The sequence below is a fragment of the Lepidothrix coronata genome, unplaced genomic scaffold (assembly GCF_001604755.1).
Source record: "Lepidothrix coronata isolate B3197 unplaced genomic scaffold, Lepidothrix_coronata-1.0 Scaffold28, whole genome shotgun sequence".
NCBI lineage: Eukaryota > Metazoa > Chordata > Aves > Passeriformes > Pipridae > Lepidothrix > Lepidothrix coronata.
The window spans coordinates 3,096,865-3,115,494 of record NW_016690208.1 but is presented as its reverse complement, the minus strand read 5'-3'; the positions used below and the strand labels follow the sequence as shown (position 1 = coordinate 3,115,494).

Genomic DNA, 18,630 nt, shown 5'->3' with positions numbered 1-18,630 from the left:
GCCGAGCCGACAATCCCCCTCCCCGCGGGGCTCGGGGGGTGCCGGGGCAAAGCCCCCGGGACGGAGCCGGGCCGGGGGCACCGGGCTGGGACCCGGCCCCGGGGAGGGCGATCTGTAGGGCCGGTGGGTGCCGGGGGGGGATGCTCCGCAGACAGGCGGGCCGGGGGAAGCGGAGGGGCCGGGGGAGCGGCCGGGGGGACCCGCAGCCCATCTGTCGGCTCCCCGAGCCGAGGAGCCGCTGCCCGGCTGTCCCGGGGACCAGCTGCCGGGCCCGCTGGCCGCGGCCAGATGAGCGACACTTTTAAAGGGTGGAAACAATCCATTTTGCAAAGCGATCATTTAAAGCACTTAGGCAATTATACACTTAAGATTAGCGTCATTAATTCGCTATCGCCGCGCCGGGCAGCAGCGCCCCGGTGCCCCCCGACGGCCCCGCGGCCGGTCGGTCCCGCATACCGGCACTGGGGACACCGGGGGGACACCGGGACCCGGGGAGGGGGGCGAACCCTGCCATGGGAGGTGGGAAAACTCCTCTTTGCTCTTCCCTTTTCCCCTCGGCGGCGGCGGCGGCTGCTCCGCCAGAGCAAACAAGCGGGAGGGGAAGAAGGGGCCGGCGGAGGCGAGACCCGTTTGTTTGTAAAGAAGTTTTATTTCCACATTTAAAAAAGGGGGGAGCGGGAGCGGCCGCGGCGCCCCGAGCACCCCCCCCACCGCGCCCCCCGCCCGGCCGGGCCGGCCCCGGGATACAGACTGACAAGAATCACTTACACAAATACGCCCTCAGGGTTCACAAATAAATAATTCATATACATTTTGCACCGTATTTACATTCCACCGCGCTTTCCCCCCCCCTTTTTTTTTTTTTTTTTTTTTTTTTTTTTTTTTTTTTTTTTTTTTTTTTTTTTTTTAATTTTAAGTTACGGACGTCCCAAAGTCTCGCTGGGGCCGTCAGCCCGGGCCCCACCGCGGCCCTTCCCGGATGGTGCCCCGGGGTCAGGGAGCCGGGGAAAGCGGGGAGGGGGCTCCCCGGAGCCGTCCGTGGCAGGTGTGGCTCGGTCCCCCCCGACAGTTCCTGGGGAGGGGGCAGAGAGGCAAAGCCCCCACGGAGCATCCGCCTCCCCCCGTGCTCCAGGCGCCGTCCCACGCCGGGGTGGGGGGACCCACAGCGGCCCCGCTGCCCTTCGGGGGCACAAGGGGGTAAAAAGGCGGCGAGTGCCCCGCGGGGTTGGGGGGCAGCTCCGCCGGCTCCGTCCTGCCAAGCCTGCCCTTGCTTCTTGCATTCTTTATATATATTTTAAAAAAGGAAGGGGAGGTCTCATTTATATTTATATATATATATATATATTCGGGGATGAGCGGGAGTCTGTCGCTTGCTCGCGGCCCCAGAGGTGGGGTGGTCCCCTCCAGCCCCCCGGCCCGGTGGGTGCCGGGGGCGTCTCCCGGGCGGCCGGGGCTCACCGGGGCTGCGCAGCCCGGGGCAGGACGCCGGGCAGCGGGGGCAGGGGCGGCGGGGGCTCGCTGCCGCCCTGCAGTCCGTGGATGAGGATGCGGGGCACCAAGGGTCTCTGTAGGGCGGGGGGCGGCGCGCTGGGTCCGCGGTACAGGTAGAGGGCGGCGCCGGGGTCCAGGTTGGAGACCAAACTCTGCGGGTAGAAGTAGGGCGAGGGGAACATCCTCTGGAGGGCCGAGTAGTTACCGGCCTCGGCCAGCAGCTCCAGGCCCACCGCCGTCTGCCGTTTCCACTTGGTCCTGGGGGGGACAAGTCGAGACAGGGGGTCAAGGAGGGAGGGATGCTCCCAAAGCCGCTCCCGAGCTCTTTTTACCCTTTGCATGCCCCCTTTCCCCGGACTCTGCTCTCCTTGTGCATCCCCGCTCCCACCGCTGGCTCCCAGGGCCAGACTTCCTTGTGCGGCAGGCACGGGATGCAGACCCCAATAATCGGAGCAGGGGGCTTATCTCCCTGCTGTTCCCACCGCGGCGGCCCGGCGTGAGCGCCCACGGAGCCTTCCCGGAGCCACCGGAGCCACAGCCCGGCTGGGATCCACGGGCGGGGCGTAAATCGCGGCGATATAAATCGCGACCATCATTTCAGTCCCTTCCTGGGGGTGTAAGTTCCAGACTGTCACACGACCCGCCGGGGATCCTCTCCCCTCAGTCCCGCGGGTGCTGCGGCCACCGCAATGCCCCGGCCCGATCCGCCGCCCGGGGCTCCGGGACCCCCTCCCCGGGCCGGGGCTGCCGGGGCCGGGCCGGGCCCCTCGGGGGGCTGCGAGGGTCCCGCAGGGGGACACGAGTGGGGCAGCGTCCCGGGGCATTCGTTTGCGGCATATATATGTCTCTCTGTATATACCTACATATATATATATATATATATATATACGCACACACGTATATATTTTATATATGCACACATACGTACATAGGGTATGTGTGCATGTGTGTATATATATATTTGTGTGTGTGTGAGTGCCGGATCTCGTGGAGAAGCCCCGGCCCCGGGATCTCGCCCACGTCGGGGCCGCCGGCGGGCCGGGTTGGCCAGGGAAGGGGGCTGGGGGCACCAGCTCGGCTCCGGCGCGTCCTTGCGGGAGGGATTTTGGGAGCGGAGAGGTGATCACACAGCCCCCAGCGCCCCCAAACACCCCCAAATCACCGACGTGGGGGGATCTTTGCAGATGGCGAAGCGGGACTGGAAATGACGGGGAGGGAGGGTCAAACCCCGGGGTGAGCGGGGGGACAGTGTGGGGGCTGCAGCCGGGGGTCCCTCGTTTGGAGGCGGTGGCAGTGGTCGGGGCTCGGGTTGTCCCGATAAACCCACTGAAGCCACCACACGTCTCCAGCCCTTTTACAGATTTGTCGCTGAAGCGCTAAACCTATTTCCACCAGTAAATTATTCATCATAATAATAATTGTGTAATTACTGTAAAGGGTGTTAATTATTGATGCCCAAAGCAGTAATTGGTATCTATTATTAATGGGCCGATGTGTTATGCTGTTGTGTTTAGCTGGAAGCCCGGTCCTGCCTCCTCGCCTTGCCGGGGCTGGGGGCACGGATTGCCCCCCACCCCCCGCCCTGCCCCAGCATCGCTTTTCTCCTCTTGACTTTGGGGTAAAAGTCCCCGGGGGAGGCGGGGACGGGACGGACATGGCACCTCTCCTGGTGCCAGGAGGGACGGGGTGGTTGTGGGGTGCAAGAGCCCTGCCCGGTTTGTGGGTGCGGGGCCGGGGAGAGGGGCAGGGTGGGATCCCGGCGCTGCGGGCAGGAGGGAACGGTGCATTTTTACCTTCTGTTCTGGTACCACGTTTTCACCTGCGTGTCGGTGAGGTTGAGGGAGGCGGCCAGTTCCATCCTGTCCTGCACGCTCAGGTATTTTTGCCTCTCGAAGCTGCGCTCCAGCTGGGCCAGCTGATGGTCGGTGAAGGCGGTGCGGGCTTTGCGCGGCTTTTTCAGCCGCACCGGGGGGCTGTCCCGGGAGCTGGAGATCTCTCGGTCCCCTTCTTCTTTCACTGAGCCGAGAGGGAGGAAGAGAGGCCAGGTCAGGGCAGGAATGGAAATACCCTCAAAAGAAGGGGGTAGCCCCCTGCAGCCGTGAGTCAGGGGCTCAGGTCCGAGTCGGGCTCACGGCACATTTGCTCTGTAACCTCGAAAATTTTAATCTTGGGGGGGACTCGGGGGGTCTCCCCGAACCGGGCCCGGCCTTTCCCCTTCCCGAGGGCCTGGGAGCGGGGCCAGAGCGCCGGGATGTGCCGAGGAGACCCCCGGCCCGGCCCCGCCGCCCTCCTGCCCAGACCCCCCCTTATCCCCTTCACTCCTCATTTCTCACGGGGCAGGGCCCTCCTCTGAGTTTATTCTCCCAAACCCAACAGATTTCTCGATGCTTGGATAATTTTTATTTCCTTTTTTTTCTTTCTCTCTCTCTCTCTTTTTTTTTTTTCTTTTTTAAACCGAAAACAAAACCAACCAAAACTAAAAATTTTTAAGTCCACATTTTTTGGAGGGGAATGTCGCTGGATTGATCCTGCTTTTCCCCTCCGCAGAGAAGCCTCCGTCCTCCCGGGGCACGGAACAAACCTCCCTTCTCCAGGGCGCACAACGAAATACTGGGGAAGGGACTCCGCCAGCCCCTGCCCGGGTTGTTATTTATCTTAAAAAATGCCGAATGAGAGGGGCTGGCGGTGGTTCGTTGGCGCTGTCGGTACCCACGCGCCGGCGGAGCGACGCGGGAACTTACGCCACAAAATGTTAGTAGGTGATGGAAAAATTATCGAGCAGAAATAAAAATAAAAGGGGAAAAATAAACCCCTGTTTGTGCGCGCCTTCTCCACTCTCCTGGAGGAGATTATGGAGCAAAAAGGCTCGGTTTATACAAATCGGCGGCGTTTGGTTGTTTTGTTTTTTTTTTTTTTCACAGGGGTTTATGTTAAATTTGCTGGTGGCGGGGGTGAGCAGGGACAGGGCTGCAGCCGAACGCGAGCTGATTTCTCTCTGTAGGAAGACAATAATCCGGTTAATTGAGCCACCGGGGAGCGAAACCCTTCAACCAGAAATCCCGGCTCTGGCCGAGCAGGCAGAGCCCGAGCCGGGGACGAGCCTTAAGCGGGGAGATTCGGCCCCAGATCACGGGAAAGAGGCAGCGCCGGGACCGGGTAGGGGAAGAGGGGCGGCCCCGCTCCCTCCCGGGAACGGCCCCAAAGTTTGTGCGGAGTTTTTCCGCGGAGTAAAGCGGGTCAGGCCTCGAGCATCCCGAGACGGCAAATCCCCCCCGGCCCCCGGGCTGATCCTCGGCTCCTAAAAAAGTTCCTGCTTTCCAAAGGGCTGCAGGAACGGCGGCAGCGGCTTCCCCAGCCGGTTCGGATCTTTCCCTGGCTATTCATAGCTTTAAAAAAAAAATTATACATCTCTCTCTATATATAAATATATATTATGGATTTTTCGGCATTTTGGCCGCTGCGGGTTAGGCCTGGCCCCGCAGCTCCTTCGCGGAATAAATCAGGGGCGTTTTGTCCCAGGAAAGGCTATTTCCAAAGCAGCAAAAAAATGATCGTGCTGGAAGCGAGGACCTTCACCCGCTCCCCCATTAATGCAGGGATTTCCCTCTGATTCAAGCTGTGTTTCCCCCCCCATTTAAATTGTAGTTTTTTTCCCCCATTTAATCTGTTTTCCCCTCTCGTTTAGGCCATTTTTTCCTCCACGATTAAAGCGGTGTTTTCCCCGCAACTTAAAGGATTTCTTCCCCCCATTTCAGCGGCGTTTGCAGCGTGGCCGTGGCAGGGACAGCAGAGGAGCCAAGCGTCAACGGGGAACGGCCCCCCCCAAATCCATCCCCCCCTGCCCGGGCTCGGCCGGCTCTGGGGGATGCGGAGAACCCGCTTTTCTTCCCCCCCGCCCGCCGCCGCTTCTTTCGCGTCTCGGCGATTTGGGGGAAGGGGAGAGGAGCTGAAGAAATTTGGGGCGGATGTAGGAGGTGAAAACAAACCACCAAGGTGGGAATCGCAGCTGCTTTCAACGCCGGCCCTGCGGAGCAGCGGGGCCGATGATTCCTCCCGGGGCACTTCCAGCCCCGGCACCGACCCCGGGCTCCGTCCTTCGTTTGGAGCGAAAATCCCCTTGCGATGCCCAGAGGTTTTCGCCGCCTTTTGAGGCTCCTTTGGGCGAGTATTTTTTCCTCCATGAACCGGATTTCAGCCCAGCCTCTCCAGGCGGGCCAAGGGTGCATTTGCAGCCAGGACAGGGCTCAGCGCCTCCTTCGCTTTTTTCTGCCAAGCCCCCCAAATCCATCGGCCCTGCAAGGTGCCATCGCCTCCCCTTTCTCCCCCCAGCTGGGTACCCTCGCCTTCCCCTCTCCAACAGCCGGCGAACACTTTTCCTGGGTAAAAGTTTGCAGGAGTGGTGGGGGTGCGATGGGCGAAAGCACCTGGGATAAACCGCTCCGGGGGGCGAGGACCGACCCCAACCCTCCCGTGCTGTTCCTGTGCCTCTCCCTGCCCCGGCTGCCGCAGGGGAAGGCCGGGAAGGGGCTGCGAGGGGCCCGGGAGGCCGAAGCCCCCGGCCTGGGGCGAGCAGCGGCCGCATCCATCCCCAGCCCCGCCGTGGATGCAGCCCGGGGCTCCCTGTCTGTCGTGCTCTGTTTTGAACCATCCCCAAAATAATAACGCAAATAATACATCGAATCAAACCCCGCCGACTGGCTTGTTCGTTTCTCAGCGGAGCGGGGGAAATACCTGGCGAAGTCGTGATCATTTTATTATCGTTTTCTTCCTTTTTTTTTTTCCTCCTTTTTTTTTTTTTTTTTTTTTTTGTTTGTTTATTTTTTTTTCCCAGGCAGAAATCCGTCTCCGGTTCTCCTCTCCCATATCCCCGCGGGTAGGAACGAAACGAGCCGGATCTTTCCCGCGGAAAACAGCCCGGCGGATCCCCCGGGCGCGTTTGAGGAAGCGCCGATCGCCCCAACCCCTTCCACCGGGCCGAGCCCCACCGAGCCCCGAACCCCAAGTTTTCCCAAGTTGGTGCCGACCCCGTGGTCGTTTCGGGGGCGATCGATACCGCGACCCCCCCCCATCAGCGGGGCCGGTTCCGCAGCGAGATCCCGGAGCACCGGGAGACCCCCGGGCCGCCCGAGGCTTTGGGTCAGGGCCGCCCTACAAAGCCCAGCGGGGTGAGCGGCTCTTACCTTTGTACTCCGAGTCCGAGGAGGAGCTGCTGGTGTTTTTTTCCATTTTCTCCCTAAAATCCTCGCCGGGCTTGGTGGGCATCCTGCCCGCCGGCTCCTGCCCACCGTGAGGTCCATTGGTGCTGGAGTAAGGCGCGCAGGCGGCCAGGGGCTTGCAGTCGGCCAGGATGTCTCTGATGAGGAAGGAGGAGGTGACGGTCCGGGACTGGGAGGGAGCCGAGACCTGCCCCGGCTGGAGATGCGCATCCAGGCCCGGCCGCGGCACCGCCGCCTCCAGGCACTCGCGGCCCGGCGAGCGGGGCGAGGGGCACCCGCTGCTGCCCTCGGAGCGGGGGCTCAGCTCCAGCGGGGACCGGCCGTCGCCCACCAGCGGGTCCCCCTTGGGCACGGCCGGGCTGCCGGCTCGGTGGGAGAGGATGGAGTCGATCCCAAACCCGGTGGAGCCCTCCATGGCCCCCGCGAGGTGCCGGCGCTCACACGGGCATTGGCGGGGAGGGCGCGGCGGAAGCGGTTTGATAATGATAATTAACAATAACGGGAGGGGGGGAAGGAAAAAAAAAAGAAGGCAAAAAAATAGAAATAATTTAAAAAAAAAAAAAAGGTGAAAAGGAAAAAAAAAAAATGAGCAAAGTTCAGTCTGGGATCCGGGCAACAATTGCTGCAAGGCTCTCCGAGGCGCCGCGCGTTAGATCCAAGGCTGCTCCGTCTTCAGCATCGCGCCCAGCTGCACTCACAGACAGACAGACAGGAGAGGGGGGGGAGAGGGAGGCAGAGTCAAACTTTGGCCGCGAAGGGGGTGGGGTGAGGGGGGACGGACCCCAACCTCACCCGGGGTCCCGGCCACCCCACCCGTGCCCGGAGCCGCGGCGGCGCGGGGCTGGGGGGCAGCCCGGGGGGCTCCCAGCCGGAGGTGGGGAGGCAGCGATCGATAGTGGAGGCTTCGCAGCGCCTTAACCACTTAATGATCCAGAAATCAATGGGGAAGGGCGAGGGGAGGGCGGAGGGGGTGGCCAGCCGTCGGGGCCGCCGCGGCGCCCCCCCTTCCCCGCCAGCACCTCGGACACCGGCGGGGGGGAGAACCGGAGTGACTCCGGAGCCTTCAGCACCTCGGACGGAGCCCGCGAGCCGGAGTCGCTCCGGAGCCGGAGGCGCCTTCAGCACCTCGGACAGCGGCGGGAGCGCCGCGCCCTCCCCGGGGGGGGAACGGGGGGAAATGGGGAGAAAACCTGAACTTGGGCCGCTCCGGCTGGGGGACCCCGGCACCCCCCACCCAACCCGTGGGAACGCGCCCATTGGCCGCCGGGCGTTTTGGGGGATGTCACTCCCCAGCAGGCGACACCTCGGAGCTTGATTAACGGGAATTAATTGCCGCCCGCGTCCCCGCGCTTTCCGGGCGGTTTCCGCCCTCTTTTGCCGTCATTATCCCGCTGATAGGGCTCGTAATGGGATGATTAGCCGCGGAAGGGGCGGGGGGGGGAGGCTAGTAGGTTGGGTGGGTTGTCGAGGGGTTGCTGTTTTCTGCTCGCCTCCCCCCGCAGCTAGCCGATCTGCAGGTCCCTCTCAGGCAGGGAAAGTTTTGCTGGGCGTTAAAATAATAATTAAAAAAAAAAAGAGAAAAAAAAAAATTAAAGGAAAAGGGAAAGCATCGAAACCCTCCCCAGGCTCCCAGCACAGGGGCGGCTGCTCTGAGCCCGAGGTGAGCCTCAGAGCTGCGAATTTCGTTGAATGCTCTCGAAATCGGTTGTGACCGAGCAGAGAGATCCGCGAGGCCGCCGGGCAGCCGCCTCCTTAGCCCAGCGCTGCCCGAGCGGCGAGGACCGGGCACCGCTCTGCCCGCTCTCCCAGCGCCCAGCGGCGGTACCTACTGGTGCCACTGGGAAGGGGCCGCACTCAGGGTGGATTTTTCCTGCCGTCAGTCCCGTTTTAAATAAAAGCCCGATAGCCCCAGCCCGTTTCTCCCAGAGACACCAAGTTTCCTCCCTCCCGTCCCGTCGGGGGGTTTTGCCGTTGTTGGTCTCCCAGGCTGGAGAGGGACCGGCTCCCGCAGGATTCCCACCTTCCTCCCGGTCAGACCGGCTCCTGCCTCCTCGAGGGTTTATTTAGGGGCTTTTCCCGCGGGCAAACCCTTCGCCGCGGAGACGAGGAAAATGTCCACACCCGGGCGTGTGAGGCTGTGCCACTTTAAAGCGATGCCGCCGGTTATTTCTCAAATACTCGATTTCTTCCGTTCGCCACCTTCCCGGCCAGTCAGCTGCATCTTGTCCATCTTCCAAAGCCGCCCTTGGCCGGCAGCTTGGAGGCGACCAGCGAGGGGAGAGCCCCCCCTCGGGAAGCCCGGCTGCCAGCTGTCGGGCAGCGGCGCAGGCAGGGCCCCCAGCACCTCCTGCCCTCGGCCCTGCAGGCTCGGGGCCGGCTGGGATCGGGGCAGCGGAACAAAAGAACCTCAGAGGAGGACAAGCCCAGGAACAAAATCAGCGTCAGCCCCGGTCCCAGCCTGCCCCCACCTCGGGGATGCAACACGGCCGTGCCGGGCACTGCCCGTCCTTCCTGTCCCTCCCTGCGCAAAGGATTCCTGCTGCTGCTCTGCCCTGTCTCCCTCCCATCACAGCGGTGCTGCTCCAGCACCTGGGGCTGGAGGCCAGGCTGAAGGGTCCTGGTCTGTCCAGGGGCAGTTTTGCAGCATCCACTACCCATAAGGCCGGGCCAAATGTCACTTGGAGCTGGACCAGAGCGATGGATGTGCACAAACTGGTCCCGGTGAGAAATGAGGGTGAGACTCTGATGGGGTTTCCCAGCTCTTTGCAGTGTTTGTGTTGGTTCTTGGGCTCTGGCAGCCTCCCTGTCCCTATCCAACCAGGAGATCCCATTTGGGATGGAGATTGGCAGTGGGACCAGGAGCAGCACTGAGGTCATGTTTGGAACCGGAAAATGGAGCGGGGCTGGGAGTGGGTTTAGAATCAGGATTTGGATCAGCCATGCAGGGACAGGTTGGGGCTGGTGAGTTTGTTGCTGTATTTCCTGCTCTTGAATAAAGCACCTGCCTTCAAATAAGCACGAGGAAGTTTCCAGATCAGACCAACTTCCTGATGCTGTGCAAGATTTTGGAGGGGGGACGTGAGCTCATCCCTGAGCAGGTGCTGCATTGTGCCATCCCCAGCCAAGGCCCTGGAGATAGAGACTGTCACTCCTAGGCCACACTTGGAGCTCCCAGCAGCTACAGATGCACTTGCTACTCATGTTCTAATGTCAGTGTGGCTGACATTAATATTATTCTTACTATTCTTACTATTAAAGTTATTGTTATTGTTGTTTCAGAATTAGCCCCCCCCAGGAAGAAACGTGCCTCACTCTGCCTATATGTGGTGTCCCCCCCTGTCACCAGACACTGGACAAGAGGGGTTCAAATTATTTGTCTGTAGCTCCCAGCACAGGTAGGAAATCCTGTGTACAGACCACTGACTGGTCTGTATGTGGAGCAGATCCCCACATTTTCAGTTCCCTCCTCACAAGCCCCACTCACACCCCAGGGTTGGATCCAGGACTTTGGCAGCTTTGGGAGCTTCCTTGCATCCCACCTTGCTGGGAGATGCTGATGGACATGGCCAGGCTCTCCTAGGACCTGTTCCCAGTGTGGGTTTGGCCCTGAGGCCACGGGACAGGGCTGATCCAGGTGTTCCCAGAGGCTTGGGCTGCGGGACACCTCCACAGCTGGGCCAGGGGCTGGAGGGCACGGACTGCTGAGCTGGGATGATGATTAGTAAGAGCTATTTGAGAAATATCTGCCAGTGAAGCACGGCCCGGTGTCCTGCAAGGGTCTGGCTTTGGGAGGAATTCCCAGGAGGCTCTGCTGCACTGGATTTCTCACCGAACCCCAGCTGGGTGCTCGGAAAAGCCGTGCCCAGCAGGCGCCGGGAGGGACGCTCAGCAGCGACAGGCACCGGTGGGATGCTCCGGTAACGAAACGAACGCACTTCCATGGGAGGGAGAGAGGAGGGTTCGGGGTGGCGGGAAACGGCAGGAAAGGGGGGGACATTCAGCCGGGGGGGCCGCAGTGCCGGGGAGGAGCCGGGCCCGCGGCGGGGAAGCTGCAGCAGCGGTAAAACCCCGTTACCGGTGGGTGTCACTGCAGGACAAGGAGCGTCGGGGGCGGCGAGAGGGGGGTCGGGACCCCGCACCGGGTTCCGCCGGCACGGGGGGAGCGGGGAGGACACGCCGGCTCACGGCTGGGTTGGGTCGGGGGCAGCCCGGGGGGGTCCCCCACGGGGGGGTGCGGGCGGTGCCGACGCCCCTCGCTCCCCCCGGGCAGCCCCCCCGAGCTGTGAGACTCGGGGCATTTGGGGCACCGCCTTGTCCCAGGATTTCGGGGCGCAGCGGGGCAGGTCTGTCCGCTGCAACCCCCACTGGGAGGCGTCTCCTTCTGAACGTGGCTGGTGCTTTTTTGGGTTTCTGGTCTCTTTTTCTGGCTTCTTCCTCTCCTGACCCAGCAGGTTCACAGGGGCTTGGCTCACACGTGTTGTGTGACAGCCCTTTCCAGCCAGGCAGGACTCTGCTTCCTTCCCTGTGTGCATCCCAAGGACCTGAGTGGTTGGTGCAGGTGGACACAGATGCTGTGGCTGGACCAAGAGCTGGATGTGGCTCCCACCAGGCAAACCTTGTGCCTGGGCTTCTCACACACTTGTAAACAGTGTCATTTTTAGCAAGATAAGTATTTAAGGGCTGGCTTCCTCCCTCCCTGGGGAGGTGGGAAAGGTCCTTGGTTAATAATCCTCCTCTGCCAGCATTGCAAACCCTGCTGTTATCCTCCTCGTTATTTTAGATGGGGTTTATTTAAAGGCCTGTACTAAAAAGAGGCAACCACATCCCAGGATTTCCCCGGTCTGAAGCAGGTGATTTTGTTCCTCCTTCAGCTCAGGTGTGGGCAGGGTGGAGTTTGTTATGGCTCCTTCCTTATATAAAGGGCAGGTTGGGGCACAAGTTCCCCCTGAGGAGGGGATGTGGGAGATGCTGAAGCAGCTGGTGGGGAGCCTTCCTTGTCCTGGGAGAGGTAAGAGAATCTGCCCAAGCAGTTTACTTTGTTCTTTCATCTTGAGTGATACAGTTTAATGTTATGAAGAACTTTTCTCTTTGAGGTTTGGTCTTAAAAGTTTGGCTGGAAATCCAGTGGGCAATGAGCCCTTGGCTCAACATGAATTCTTTATGTCCTTTGGCTGCTGGTGGGTCTATGTAGGAGGGCTGGGCTAGTCCTAGTGCTGAGGTGTGAGAGGTAGAATTCTGGGCACATGCACCCTCCAACTGCTTGTTCCCAGCCCTTTCCTGAGCTGGGGATGCAGTTGGGCCTGCCCAGGGCAGCAGATTTCACCTCTCAGAGTGTGGCTCAGAACATACCTGAGCTCTCCAAGTGCCAGTGGGATGATGGATGTGAAAACTGAAAGCTAATTTGACTTAGATAGCTGGTACAATCTGAGCTCTAACAGTAGATGTGAGAGGCAGACTACACAAGAGTAATTAATTATTCCTGTAGCAATAATGGAGAGGCACAGTTAAAGTAATCACTCTTATTACCAAGTGGTGTTGCCTTGAGGTGAAATGCTCTGTTGGGAGGAGATGGATTCCAGATGTGCTGGTAACTGAGCCTCTGCTGTCACCTGTGGGTGACCAAGCTGGGGTTTGGGTGCTGTGATGTCGAGTTGTTGTTGGAGTTTGAGTTTGTTCAGCAAGTGCTTGAAGAGGCTCAGCCCTGAGGGACATGAGACACCAGCAGCTCTTGGAGGGTGAGTGTGGAGCTGGCTGGAGTCACCTTCAAGTGGAGGCTTTTCTCTGTGGTGAGGCCTCAGTTTGGCAGAGTGGTTAAAGCAGGTGTTTGGATTCCTTCACACAGGCAAGGGCTTTGCTGCATCAGGCAGTGATTTGGCAAAGAAATGAGGAGGACTGATGGAGTATGAGATACTCTAGATTTGATATCGACTGCATTTAATGTAATTGTTCAGAACCAGCAGTGAAGGAAACTGCCCTGCTTTCCCTGTGGGGCTGTGCTGGTTGAACACTGCCCTGCTCCTGGGGTACCCTGGGCACGATGAGAACAGTGGTGTTCAGACTAAGGTGCTGTGCCCTTGACATGAAGCAATGAATAGGCTGAGACAGAATCATTCCTGTTATATTTGTGCTTTATTTGGCTGTATCTGCATTAGCATAACTCTGTAAAACCTGAGAGAAAGTCTGTGTGGGGTCACAGGGCAGTGCCCAGCACGGTCCGTGATGGGTGGGTGCTCTGGGGAAGGGCAGCACCTCTGGCAGGCACTTCTCAACGGGAGGCACTGAGTGCCTTTTCACGAGCTTCAGGGTCTGGAAAAGTACTGAGATGAGGCTCAGCCTATGAGGGAAGGAGCAGAGAGAGGATTGGTTACAGCCAGCAGTCAGCCACCAAAAGTAGGTTGTAGCACAGAGAGGGAAGAGACTGCAGATTGCACGAGGGGTTTTGTCTGATTGGAAAACGTTGCTCCAGCTCAAGTTAAACACTTAACCTGTTTAAAATGAGGAGTAGTTTTCTGATTGACTTCAGGAGGTTCTTATCCCGCTCTAGTAACAAAACTCTGTAGTCTTACTATGGTGTGTTTGTTGTCCGACACTTTCAAAGGCTGGCAACGCCCTAAGGTGGACCCTGAAATAAATATGACTCGTTTTCTACAACACAGGACTTGTGTCCTTCACTGAGGGGGCAGGGTGGGCTCAGAGCTCTCAGTGAAGACACTGTTGGGATCAGGATCTGGCTGACAAACACAGAAGCAGCATCTCCCCAGGAATCACCTTCGAGGTGGGGAGAGGGTGAAAAAATGCCCATGACAACAAACAAAGGGGGAGAAAGGTCCCAGGGCTGTTTGGTGTGAGCAGTGGGGCTCACACACAGCACCCCTGCACGGGAGATGCAGCTATTGAGATGTGTCTTCCTGCAGGGAGTGGGTTTGCCATGGGCTTTACCTGCCCCAGCCCAACTCCCTGTGCCATACGTGTGCCTCGTGTGGATGTGCTGAGCTGCCTCCCGCTTCCCCCACCCTGCTCAGGTTGGCTGGATGTCAGGTTTTGCATATGTAAAAATACAGAGCAGTCTTTGCCCTGAAAAGCTTGCAAGTGATCTCATTAATCAAGACAAACAAAGCGTATTTAGCTATTCCCCCTCTCTGGAGGAAGGCGTTCAGGTACTTAAATATGCATTTGAGTGCCTAACTTCAGACAGCTGTTTCTGGATGTTTTTGCTTTCTCACAAGTAGCAGCAGTGACATAACCCCTCTCTGGGAGGGAAAGGTGGGAGAGGCAGAACCAAGGGCTGCTAAAAGAGGTGGGTAGCCCCGGGGAGCTGGCAGGAACAATCCCTGGCTGTTCCAACTCCAACCTCCCATTAAAGATGCACACGTTTTTCCCCTCAGAGCTGGGATTGTTGGAAAAACCCAGTGCTCACAAGTAAGGACAGTTGAGCTGCTTCTCTGGGATGTGCCTCTGCCTTTCTGTTGTGCTCCCTTACCCACCAGTGCTGGGAACTGGGCAGAGAGAATTTTCTGCCTGGGACTGGGTTGAAGCCACAGGAAAGGACTCCAAACTTGGTACAAAGCTACGGGGTGAGAAATGTCACACTGAGCCACAACTGGCAGTGATTAAAATTAGCAGAGCCTTGACAAAGTTGTGAGGGATTCCAGCTCCTGCCCTCAGCATGAGTGAGTGGGAAGCACCAGGTGTAGGACAGGGACAAGTGCTATTTTAAAAAATGAGAAACCCTCTCATAATGAAGGCCAGTAATTAGAGCCCAGATAAGGGTGTCCCTGGGTCAAAGGTCTTATTATGACAGAGACTGGTCTTGAGAAGTCAATGCCAGTGATGAATCCTCATCTCGGATTCTTCTAATTCATATTTTAAATGATGAACCCAAAGGTACTTCCTGATGATTTTTGCCATTACTCTGATGTGGTAGTGGATTGTTATGTCAGGATTTTGTCTGAATCATGGATTTGGAGCATTGGCTGTAGCAGGACAGGAATATAGTTTGTAGGTAAAAGCTGGGTGGTTTTCCTTGCAGATGATGGAGCTGCAATGGGCTTCAGCTGCTGATGAGGAGCAATGTTTTTGCTGCTGCTCATTGCATTCGTTACTGACAAATGAAAACTTGCAGGACCCTTGGAGCTGGGATGTCATATCTGTGTTTGCTTCAAAGAATTAGAGGTGCAACAAAAAATACCACTCCTAAAACTTAAGTATGTATTTGGGGGGTATTTTAATTTGGGTTTCTTAGTTATGGAGGATAAATTAAAGCAGGTATGTCAATGGAGGGCTCAGAAATCGCATATGAGATGCAGACATGCTGAGTTGGTGCAGTGGGAAGGCAGAGCTCCCCTGATGGCAGCAAACCCCAGAGACTGACCAGGGTTTTGTGGGTGCTGTGGGTGTTGGGTTTGTCCATGTTGAGGTTGGTGCTGGGGTGTGTGTGCTGTAGGTGCTGGGCACTGTGAACACCCTTGGGTGCTCAGTAAGCTCAGCTCATGTGGGAGGAGTTTTAGTTAATAGGATTTAATGGACTGTGATGACTTGTAGGAGCTGTTGAGGAAGAACCCATGAAAGGGGCTGAAGCAAGTTAGAAGCAGCACCAGGCTGTCCCCCTGCCCTGGAGGGATCCACACTGGGCTGCAGGGAGATGCAGCTTTACCTGCTCCTCTCCCAGCACCTGCCTGGCTCTGCCCACCTGCTCACAGGCAGCTCCCCAGCCTCGCACGATTTTTCACTTTAACACCAAAGCTGCACCGGGGCTCAGCCTGGTTTTTCCATCATCCATTTGATCGAATCCTTTTAGCGGGTGACAAAACACTTTGCTGAGCTCTCTTTACGGGAAACCAATCCCTATTTTTTTTTTCAAAACCTCCCTCATTTACAGGAGTCTAACAAATCCTGGGCCTTTAAAGTCTTATCCTGTTTGTGGGTTTGGTTGTTGGTTTGTTGGTTTTCTTTTTTCTTTTTTTTGTTTTCCCCCAAAACAACACAAATCTGTAGATTTTTTTTTTTTTTTCCAAGGAGGGGGGAGGAAGGAGTAAAATAAACAATGCAGAGGGGGGAGTAGGGTGTTCAGGGCGTGCACACCGCGCCGAGCATCCCCCTCGCACAGACAAAAAACCCGCGCGCATCGGGATGCAAATGATTTTTCCCGTGAAGCTATCACTTGTAAAGCTTGACAGAAAATAATGAGAAACACTAAATCTTTTATAAGGTCAACACTCAAGCAGCTGTCAAACAAGAAAAGAATTTAGCGAAAGATCCGCGAAAACTTCCATCGCCTCATTAAATCCAACAGGGCCGGGGCCCGGCGTGGTGAGGAGGCACCGGGGCGCCTCCGTTTTGTGTCAGTAATTTGCGGCGGAGGAAGAGGGAAGACGAAACAGCCAACGCCGAAGGGGCCTTGGGGGAGGCTGGGGAATCGTTAGTGCGCCAGGAGCGGCCTCGGCTCCTAATTGGAAGCATTGGGCATTATCAACGGAGGATTTGCCTCGGCTCCCTGACAGCTCTCTAGGCCTGGAATGATAGCCCACTTGTCAGTGTAAAAGACCATTAAAAACAAACCATTTTGATTTAATTGGAGGCGGTGTGCTGGGGGCCCAGGTGAGGCGCTTCATCAGCCGATGTTGGCTGCTGATGCCTTTTTCCCCCTGTATTGATGGCTTTTTTCTTTTCCTCCCCTCCCTTTCAAAAACTGTCTAGGAAAGAGAAAGAGGTGCTGAAAGATCCTTCACAGCCGCATCGAGAGCGGCTTTCAATAGGGTTGTCAACAAATGCCATGACAAGTTAGAGAGAGGCAGGTACTTTTAAAACAGACGTTATTCTGTCCAAGATGAGCTGTGCTCAGAGGTGAGCGTTGGATTATTAGGGTTACAAATACTGTGGCTTTTCCTGCCACTGGCACGCTTAACTGGCTTAATGAATGGGGTTGATTTTTCTCTCCCCACCTTTCTAAGAACAGAGGGGAATGCAGGACAAGGGAGCCTGGGCTAAATGATCCTTATTTGCTTCAAGGCCAAGAAGGTTTCAAACAGTGCTCAGCAATTTTTGGCTGCCGTATTTTAAAAGTCCCATGGAGATTTGGGATTTTGTTTCTTTTTTTTCTTCCTGAAAATAATGTCCACAGATATTTGCTGGAGTTCACTGGTCACTTGGTCTGGGCAACAGTATGAGGAAAGGAGAATTAACCCACTAGAGCTGTAACCTGGCACGTGCCCCTGGTGTTTTTGGTCAGACCAGAGCCGGCAGCTTTCACCTCATGTGCTTGAGATCTGCATCCTGACCCTTCTCGTGCCAGGCAAGAGTTTTACTTAAAGTTGTCTCTTGATAAATAGCATCTCTGCAGAAGTCAGAACAGGTCCACAAATGAAATCCCAAACCCATTTCAGAAGTGTTTCTGTGGATTTGTGTAGGAAGTAGGTAGCACTGAAAGCAATGGTAGGTGCTCACCTGTAACCCAACACTGTGTGTGTGGTTTTACTCTGCTACAAGCCATGAAGCTGTGAGCACCCAAATCTGTTCCTTTACAGCAGAATATCTGTATTACAGCAATGGGAACTGGTTGCCAAGAGTTTTCCTTGTGCTGCCTTTGGATGCTGGGGCTTGGATGTAGGTGGAGCCTGCCCTGGAGAGGGTCCAGGCTGTAAGGCTGCACAAGGAGGGTGGTGTTTGGTTGTGTCAATCAGGAGATGAAAATGGCAGAGGGAGACACAAGAAAGGGCTGAGCAAGGCAGGTAATGGTTTTAATTGAGAGGGTCGATTTAGGTGAGATATAAGAAGCGTGATTGTGTTTGGATTTTTTTGGTTTTTTCTTTTTTTTTTTTTTGCAATGAGAGTGTTGAAATATTGGCACAGGTTGCCCAGAGAGGTGGTGGATGCCCTGGAAGCATTCAAGGTCAGGCTGGATGAGGCTCTGAGAAACATGATCTATTGAAGATGACCCTGCTCACTGCAGGGGGGTTGTACCAGATGTCCCTTAAAGGTCCCTTCAAACCCTGAACTATTCTATAGCAGAGGGCAGCACTAGGGTGGAAGGGAGAGGTTGAGTGTCCAGGGCTGAACCATCTTCATGCTTTGCTGTGATTTGAGCAGTTTTATTGCTGGAAGCTTCAGCTATCAGGCAAACCAAGGAAACCTCCAGAATGTGCAAGGAAACGTAGTGATGGCAAGAGAGCCCAGAGCCTGCAGTTAGTCCTGGAATGGCTGCAGTGTGGGAGGTGACATCTCTGCTCTGGTCCCAGAGGAGATGTGCAGGGATCATAGTCAGGCCTGAGTCTCTGCTGCCCATTTGGAACCCTGAAGGGTGTTGGGCTCTTTCTGCATTGTGCCTGCTGCAAGCCAGTGATGCTGGTTTGGATTGTCACTGCAGGGCTGGGACCCACCAACTCTTGTCACCTGTGCCACTGAACAGCCATCTGGTGACACTGATTTTAATTTTTTTTGGTCAGCCAAAATTCCAGCTGAAGGGAGGTTTGATCTGGTACTATGGTGGAACGAACTCATTGCTTTATTTTTTTTAAGCACTACTTAGGCCCCAGGAGAAAAGTTACAAAAATAATCAAAGTCCAGGAAGTTTTTCTGCCCTCAAAGCCAGGAGGACCAATGCTGTATCTGAACAGCCAGCCCACCCTGTGCTGTGTGCATCAAGCCCAGGTTATTTAAACAGAATCTATGACTTTTCTGACAACAGCTGCAAGATTACATGAGCTGTGCTTGTCAGTTCAGCTCTGTAGACAAAAATAGAGGTAAGGCATTAAAAAAAAATGTGGAACACTTCTGTGTGTACGCGTTAAACCTCCACTGTTAATTCTGACGAAGGATCAGGCTGCGAGCAGATATCGGATCCCCGGTGAGAATCAAATTCCGGAGCCCAGAATTTTTTGCCGCAAAGTTTATGCGGTGGGGATTCCTCTAATTACTTTCAGTGGAA

General features: G+C 56.5%; 2 protein-coding genes across 4 annotated transcripts in view; both read right to left on the bottom strand.

Moving 5' to 3' along the window:
* Positions 1-1,454: 1,454 nt before the first annotated feature.
* Positions 1,455-8,945, bottom strand: BARHL1 (BarH like homeobox 1). Of its 3 annotated transcripts, none has more exons than XM_017809938.1 (4): positions 8,728-8,945; positions 6,672-7,395; positions 3,285-3,507; positions 1,455-1,749 (listed from the first exon to the last, which is right to left on the bottom strand). In XM_017809938.1, exons 2-4 carry the CDS (start codon positions 7,120-7,122, stop codon positions 1,455-1,457), a joined length of 969 nt encoding a protein of 322 aa, XP_017665427.1. In that variant the 5' UTR covers positions 7,123-7,395; positions 8,728-8,945. The 3 variants fall into 3 exon arrangements, with proteins under 3 accessions (XP_017665427.1, XP_017665426.1, XP_017665425.1); XM_017809937.1 differs by lacking the exon at positions 8,728-8,945 and adding an exon at positions 7,778-8,308; XM_017809936.1 differs by lacking the exon at positions 8,728-8,945 and having other exon boundaries at positions 6,672-7,726.
* A 3,879-nt stretch (positions 8,946-12,824) lies between these two features.
* CFAP77 (cilia and flagella associated protein 77) overlaps positions 12,825-18,630 on the bottom strand; it is a 60,227-nt gene continuing 54,421 nt past the window's right edge. Inside the window, exon 6 of the mRNA XM_017809940.1 lies at positions 12,825-13,041. Within this exon, the coding sequence (XP_017665429.1) occupies positions 12,973-13,041 (69 nt within the window). The 3' untranslated portion in view covers positions 12,825-12,972. The remainder of the gene's footprint in view (positions 13,042-18,630) is intronic.

Excerpts from the sequence above, each read along its gene's own strand:
- BARHL1 (XM_017809938.1), bottom strand. The coding sequence starts at position 7,122 with ATGGAGGGCTCCACCGGGTTTGGGATCGACTCCATCCTCTCCCACCGA. Across the intron at positions 3,508-6,671 it reads CTCGGACTCGGAGTACAAAG|TGAAAGAAGAAGGGGACCGA; the intron begins GTAAGAGCCGCT and ends CTCTCGGCTCAG. Across the intron at positions 1,750-3,284 it reads ACGTGGTACCAGAACAGAAG|GACCAAGTGGAAACGGCAGA; the intron begins GTAAAAATGCAC and ends TGTCCCCCCCAG.